Below are 7,448 nucleotides of genomic sequence, written 5' to 3'. Positions count from 1 at the left end.
CTTCCTACAGATAACTTTATTTAAATAAAGTTTGGACTTCCCTGGTAAGGAAAAGGTAAATTTTATTTTTTGCTGAATAATCATAAACTCTGAAGTAACTACATTAAAATTATTAGAAATGTGCAGCATTAATGCTGATCTATTTAAATAGTGTCCATAACCTTGCTTTGGCCCTGGACCCAACTTGCTTTATTATATATTTTTTTCTCTCTCCTGTTCAAATCAAACTCGTTGGCCGTCTCTATCCTCTTGAAATCAGATTTTGCAGCCTCCTGGCTTTCTTTCAAAAGTCTTTCATTGTTTCACAAGCCATCCTTGTTTTCAATTCATCCTTCTTTATCCACTGTGTAAACTAGGTGGGCCTGAATACTTAGGAAAAATCGAAAGCATTTGGTTGTTATTAGAGTAAGGATAGCTGACTCACACATGTAAAACATTAAAGAAACCTTACAAATGTTTGAGTGAGGTTTTTTTCTGTTGTTGTTTAGGGCTCTGGGGCATTTAACCACATCCTGCCATACACACACTTGAGCTTCTCTCTTATATCAGGTATAGTTTTAGGTTAATAAAACAAACAAAAACAATATTTTTATTTTCTTTTCGCAGCATTTTTATTGATTTATTTAAATGTAACATACTATACACTGTTCAGCCTTTCGGGAGGTAGGAGGCAGGGATTCCCTATCTTTACGAGGAGTCTCCTTGGAACCAACACTCAGATGGACACCCAGTTGTGGCTGACACACCTTGACACCGTGGCCAGGGCCCACACTTCCCACACAGGCAGAGCTCCCCAAATTGTGTTGATTTTTTTTAACATACAGCTTTCAGAGCTGGAACTGCTTTTCCTTCAGTAGCACAGTCCAGCTGCAAAGGCTACCAGAATTCTATCTCGATATCCAGCAAAGACGTCATTTTTAAATGCAGGAGAATCTCTTTACTCCTTACCACACTGTTTCTGTCTTTATCTCTGTTCTTGTGTGTGTTGGGGGGACGGTGGTTGGGGTGCAGGGTGAGGGAGATGTTTTCTATTTTTGGTTTCTGCAAGCTCTGATACATTTTGCTAGAAGCTGTTTTAGTGTTTTGAGTGCTACAATGATGTCTGTTTACACATAGTCTCTTTGGTAATCTAAATGGCTATGTGAAACACGAATCCAGTTTGTGCCCTATTAGCTGTTACCGTGGTCATCTAATACTGTATTTGTTTCACCAAACATTTCATTTTGGTTGTGGGTGGTCCATGTTCATGTGTCAGGTGTAATTATTATTTTAAAATAAAAGAACAAAGATAATCTAGTTCTGATAGGAATGCACTGCATTATAGCACTCAGACTCAGTTACCAATTAAATTTTAACATACAAATTCCAACCACAAAAATGAAACATTTTTAGAATCTTATTCGTCAAAAAGCAAGTTGGAAGCCACGTACCATGAAACTAGTCATAAGCCGAAACACTCTGCCTCAAACACATTTCTTTTGAAATGTCATACCTTTGTTAAGGAATGAGAAAAATATGAACTTTTATGGGGTTACTTTATGGGAAAGTTTCTTAATAAAGCTAATTCTTAAATAACAGATTAACTGGAAGAGCTGGTTAAGCATTGACACAATTAAGTTATAAGAGAGGATCACAAAACACCAGCCTGTCTAGAGGTTAAACTTTAGTAAAAAGATGCGTTTAGTGAGTCTTTCCCTTGTACCAAAATACTGTCCAAACAATAAAAATAAACTGACCTTTTCAAAACAAGAAATATGAAGATAAAACTTCAGCATCAATATAATCTTATAGTTAATCACTTAAAGTATTTAGAACAAACAGTATTTTTCTACATTTTTTTTTTTATCACTACAGACACTGCAAATAAGGCTTATGTACTTATTTAGTGGAATACAATGTGATGATGACTGGTACACTCTTATGTACTGTTTTCTATACCTGCTCTAACAAAATGAATTTCCATAGGGCTACATTATGGAACCTTCCAAAGCTCTTTAAATTTACAGAAAATAAGTTTTATTTGGTTTTGTAAAGACTAGATCATACAGCTTGAACAGGTTTCAGTATATGGTTACACATATACCAGAATATATTTGCTCAGTTTAAGCCCCTGGGAGAGTTGCACTTCATACCAAATTCCTTGATAGTTCCTTTGGGGGAGATGCACTATGTGAGACTTAGAAAGGGTTCTTATATATGCAGACAGCCTCTTAAACACTTACCACTGTGACATATGGCAAAAAATTGTTAGTTAATAATGAGGCTATGCTACTAAAATGTATTTAACAACTATTTTTCTTTCTTTTAATATATTCTTGGAGACCCATTGATGTATTGAAAGAGAAGAATTTGGCCTTCTGGTCTATTTCTTAGGAAAGGAGGCCTTAGGAGTGGTGTATGTTTTTAAATGATGGCAGACATCTCTCACTCAAGACATGCCACAGCACTGTCATATTTATTGTTGTCGATTCTTACAGAAGAAGTGCAAGTTAAGTCAAAGGCTAGCATGTGGGGCACTCGCACTGCTTTCCTAATCTCATCTCCCATTCATGAAGTGTTTGCCAAGTTTTAAAAACACTTTGTCATGAACATGCGTGTAGTGTGCTGAAGAAAAAGAAAAGGTAAATCAGAGGGTAGCTGCTGAGGATACTCTTTAAAACCCCAAAAGATATTTAACATCCTATTAAATAAATAACTTAGAAAGAAATAGAAAGGGATGAAGGCAGAATGCACAAGCATACCATAGTATTTGTTTTGTTAGAACAGTTTCACACTAACATGTTTACATTTTTTAATCCTATCCAATTCTTCCATGATGCCACGCCCAAAGCTCCTTTGGTTGTGCATGTGATATGACCCAAGTGCTTTCCAGTAAATGCTCGCGTGTCTTACTGCTCATTGAATCATTAGGCTTGAATGAGCAATGAAAGTCTTTGATATGAGTTCGTATGCCATAAATAACTTTCCCAAAAATCATTCAACAGATTGTTCTGTGTTCTTTAAGTTCTATCTCAGAGGTTGCAAAACAAAAACATAAACCAAAACTTAAACTTAACCAAAACCCAGCCACAATGTTGTTTGCTTAGGAATAACTTCCATCTCATTTGATCTGTCTACATCTCAATTATAAGGCATGACACAGAACTAATGAAAAGAACATCATATGTCAGCAGTGAGCACAAAAACCTTCAAAGACTTCCTTTCTTTCAAGCAAGCAGACATCTGCAATGTATCTGTGCCATTGAGCTACTGTCTTCATGAAGAATACCAACTATTCCTGGCACAAGAGCCTTTGGTTCTATCGCAGCCACCGACACTGCCTTCCTCTACGAGTGGACCACCATTGGAAGAAAATGAGCTGAGGTGTTTTTCCTTCGTGTTTTCTGTCCTCTCCTGGGAGCTCCTTTTCCATTCAATGCCACATACATTTGCCTCCCGTTGTGCTGCCAGTTAAAGGATGCATAGGTATTGTATCCGTTTTCCTCTATCCTTTCCTTCAGCTTACAGTCATTGTTAAATTCTTTCTGCAAGGGAAAAACAAAATCTTTTATTTCTGTGGTGATGATACTTTATTCCATTTGACACAAACCATCCAGAGACCTCCAGTTCAAGGGTTTTATTTGTTGTTGCCATTTATGCATAAGTTGTGTACCTAACACACACTTTCAATAACAGAAGAGTAAAAGTCATAACCACAAAACAGCTTCTACATTTGAAGCACATGATTCATTTTAGTTGATCATCATAACCACATATTGGGACCCTTTTAAAAAGCTGGTGTACTTTAAATATGACATGGTTTAAGTGCATAGAATGGTTATCGAAATGCAAACATTCCACTAACAGTATTTGTGATGAGTCAATGATAAAGAATAGTGTTATAATCCTTCTTTTCAGAGTAATGACCAGAGTCCCATGAAAAGAATAGAATTACAGGAAAAAGGTGGGCTTATCAAGTTTGCAAACTTTATCTACCTATAAATCCATAATAAATATACACACATTGATAAGAAAGCAGATCTTATAGCAGACGCGTAATAGTTCTAGATAACCGAGAGGCCACGGGGGTGGGAGTGGGGGATGTCTTCCTCTGTTCCAAATACAAGATTTCTCAATTTTGTAAATTATTTATAATTTTCCATAACTTGGAATTTCAGTAAATTTTACTCTGAGTCTAGGAATGATTGAAAACAAGGACATGGAGAGCATAGTGTGTGATGGGCTGAGCTACTTGGAGAGGTAGGTAGTTTTATGCAGTGCACAACCCTGTGCCCTATATGGTTCTAAGTGCTGGGGAAATGGTGGGGGACAAGGCAGACACTGTTCTCTTGAAATTCACAATCTACTGAGAAAAGACAGTCAACAACAAACACATAATGAGAGAAATATCTGGTAAGTGCCATTGCACATAATTAAAATGGGGTGATGTGATAGAAAGCTCTTGGGTGTCTACTTTAGGTAAAGAGATAAAATGAAATGCCACAGACCTTGGAGCTCAAGAAGAAGCATAGGCATAGTACATGAGCTGTGCTGGGAAAGTGAAAAAAGTGGGGGAATGGGAGGAAAAGTATTAAGCAGTTTTATGACACTTCATTTGAGGGTTATCCATTTCTCCTTGATGTCACCTTTTTAAAGAAATATACTTTATCAATTAAAAATTATTTTAATCTTTTATTGCAATTAGAATTTTCATGTTTTTCTTCCGCAATCTAAATTCATTTTAGCTGGCTTTAAAGCATTGGTTTTGACTGTATGTGTGTATCAGCATCTCTTCAAAGATATATACCTGGTCCTTTTACCCAGTAATTCTGGATATAGTAGATTAAGGAGGGACCTGGGCATGTTCATTGAAAAGGAAAACAAAAATGCCTCAAAAGTGATATGCGAACCCCTACATGGAGCCACATTTTAAACAAGGTCCATTACTCTTCTAGGCTCATGAGTAGAGCAATGTAAATGGAAAAGCTTAACTAAAATTCCTCTGACTCCACCCTCACCTCAAAAGCATTTACCTTAGCCACAAGGACCAACCCAAAGAACGCCTGGCTCCCCAACTGTAACTGGACCTGATATAATTGAAATGCAAGGCTATCCCATATCCAGACCAATGACGGAATCAATTTTCAATGATTCTCAAATTGTGGTTACCAAACCAGTGGCATCAGGAACACCTGGGACCTTGTTAGAAATGCAAACTCTTAGCCCCTACCACAGACTTACTGAATCAGAAAATCTGAGAGTGTGTTTTGGCAAATCCTCCCAGTGATGCCGACACTCCAGTCTGAGAGCTGCTGACTCTAGGCAGGCACTGCAATCATCCTTATGCTAATCAACAAAATAAGTTTATTTTCACATTTTAAAGTGATATCCCTTAATCCTTGCTATGGAACACAGGGATGTATGTACCCAAAGCACTGGCTTGATACCAGCTCCATAACTGAATTAATGACTATTGTCTGGGTAAATAAAATTCTGGAGTTTGAATGGCACACAGCAGGATGAATTTGTTGATATGTCTCTCCATTTCAGATTTTAATAGAATACATAAGATCCGAGCCCCTGTTTTAGCTTCAACTGTAACACACACACAGTATATGGTTTTCTTCTCAATTCAAGATCTTTGTTTGCAATGATTCTTCTACAAGTTGTCTGCAGCGCCCGTGCCAATCTGACTAGATGCTTCCGTGAGAGTCTGGTCAGTTAGCTCAGAACATTAGCATTGACTGACAAATGCCAGCAACAGCCTGTGTGGCAGACTAAGGGGTGAACAACAGAGGAGATTATAGAGTTGGAAGAGCTGCCTTGCCAGCTCTTGAAACGCTGGTGACCAGCTCACTGTGGCTCTATTTACTGGCAAGAGAATGATAACAAAGCTATTCAATGTCTGCGGGAAACATTCCAAAACTGTGGTAATGATTTATTGCAGTAGATTTTGAAAATAAAAGCAGAATACTTACTGAGCCATAGAGTTTGCCCTTCTTGTTCATGGCTAAATAATAGTTGCTGTTAATGGCTTTGACGGCAACAACTCCTATTTCCACTGAAGTTATTTCCAGGATACCTAAAACATATAATTAAAAAATGCTAAACTTAAAAAGTCACATAAATTTAGTTGAAAGAAGGAAAAATCAGAGGAAACTATTAATTTTATTTTTTGATGGTTTTAAAAATCAAAAGATTAAAAAAAATTGGAACAAAACCCCTCAACCTCTTTCAATGTGACTAAAAACCCAGCAACTACATGCAAACAACTAGTAAGTCTTTAAAAGAATTCTCTGCATTTTACTCTGTGTATATAGGGGGAAATATTGTTTTAATTAAAATGCTTCTTTTGCTAACTCTGCATTTTCAACCCCATAAATATTGAAACAACTCTACTCGTGTTAGCCCAGATTTCACAAAAGCTTATCAGAGCACACATCTGTACTATGGTATTAAATTAAATCTACAGCATATGTCAATAATATGTCAGATTACCTCAATCTGTAAAAACAGTGGTAAACTATTTCTTCTTTGTAGGACACTTAGATAAACTAAATCTCTTGGCTACATTTAGCTGATAAATCCATTTTTGGCAAATGTGTCGACATTCTAAGATACAGACAGACTAATCCCAACATCCATGTTGTCTTTAAAATAGCAGAATCACTACTCTGGGTTGGGAGAAAATCCATCAGCATTGTTGAAGTGTTTTTTTTTTTTCTTTTTCCTGGAAAGAATGAAGAACTGAGGGAATTAGTAACTGACAGACAAGACCCTTTCCCCTAAGACATAAGTTTTGATTGGTGCATCTAAAGATAATTTTCTCTGAAACGTTTGTAGGTAATTATAAGGAAGGCATTTGATCTTCTACTCAGAAGTGCCAAACTACTTTAGGTTAAGAAGACCTCAGGTACCAAAACTCCTTCTTATTTTGTCACTCTTAGGAAAGCTTTCTCAGAGTAGAGAAGCAGCGTTGTGATTAGCAAAGGCACCTGGATCCAGAGTGTTTGGGTTTGAATCCCAGATTTGCATTTATTGGTGAATGACGGCAGAAGTCACTAAACTGCCTCTGTCCCAATTTCATCTGTAAAATGGGCAACATAATAGTACCTCCCTTGTTATCTTATGAGGATTCAATCAGATATACATATAAAATAATTAGAACTTGCCTAGTGCTTAGTGTTTCCTTAATTATTAACAGAGGGAAGTTTTCCTTTAGGGGTTCTAGATTTTGGAACTTCTTCAACAAGCTAGCTAAATTCTGAGCAGAATATACAAATTCCCACTGGCTTAGCCCATAAGATCTGAAAGTTGATCATACGTTATCATTTATCATGTATTACCTATCACAGGAAATACCAGAGTAAATTTGGTCAACAAATTGTATGTTTATACTCTTCCCATAGGAAAAGAGTGGCTTGTTCTCAAGATATGAACGCCTTCTCTCCTTCCTTTCCTTCACAGGT

At 36.9% G+C, this 7,448-nt stretch overlaps 1 protein-coding gene across 1 annotated transcript in view; it reads right to left on the bottom strand.

Moving 5' to 3' along the window:
• Positions 1-586: 586 nt before the first annotated feature.
• The window catches only part of FGF10 (fibroblast growth factor 10), an 82,781-nt gene continuing 75,919 nt past the window's right edge, over positions 587-7,448 (bottom strand). Inside the window, exons 2-3 of the mRNA XM_008533470.2 lie at positions 5,958-6,061; positions 587-3,524 (exon numbers count right to left, since the gene is read on the bottom strand). Coding sequence (XP_008531692.1) covers positions 3,327-3,524; positions 5,958-6,061 — 302 coding nt within the window. The 3' untranslated portion in view covers positions 587-3,326. The remainder of the gene's footprint in view (positions 3,525-5,957; positions 6,062-7,448) is intronic.

This window comes from Equus przewalskii, chromosome 20, assembly GCF_037783145.1.
Source record: "Equus przewalskii isolate Varuska chromosome 20, EquPr2, whole genome shotgun sequence".
Lineage (NCBI taxonomy): Eukaryota > Metazoa > Chordata > Mammalia > Perissodactyla > Equidae > Equus > Equus przewalskii.
Note: the sequence above shows the minus strand (reverse complement) of the source record. Positions and strands in the feature narration are given on the sequence as shown.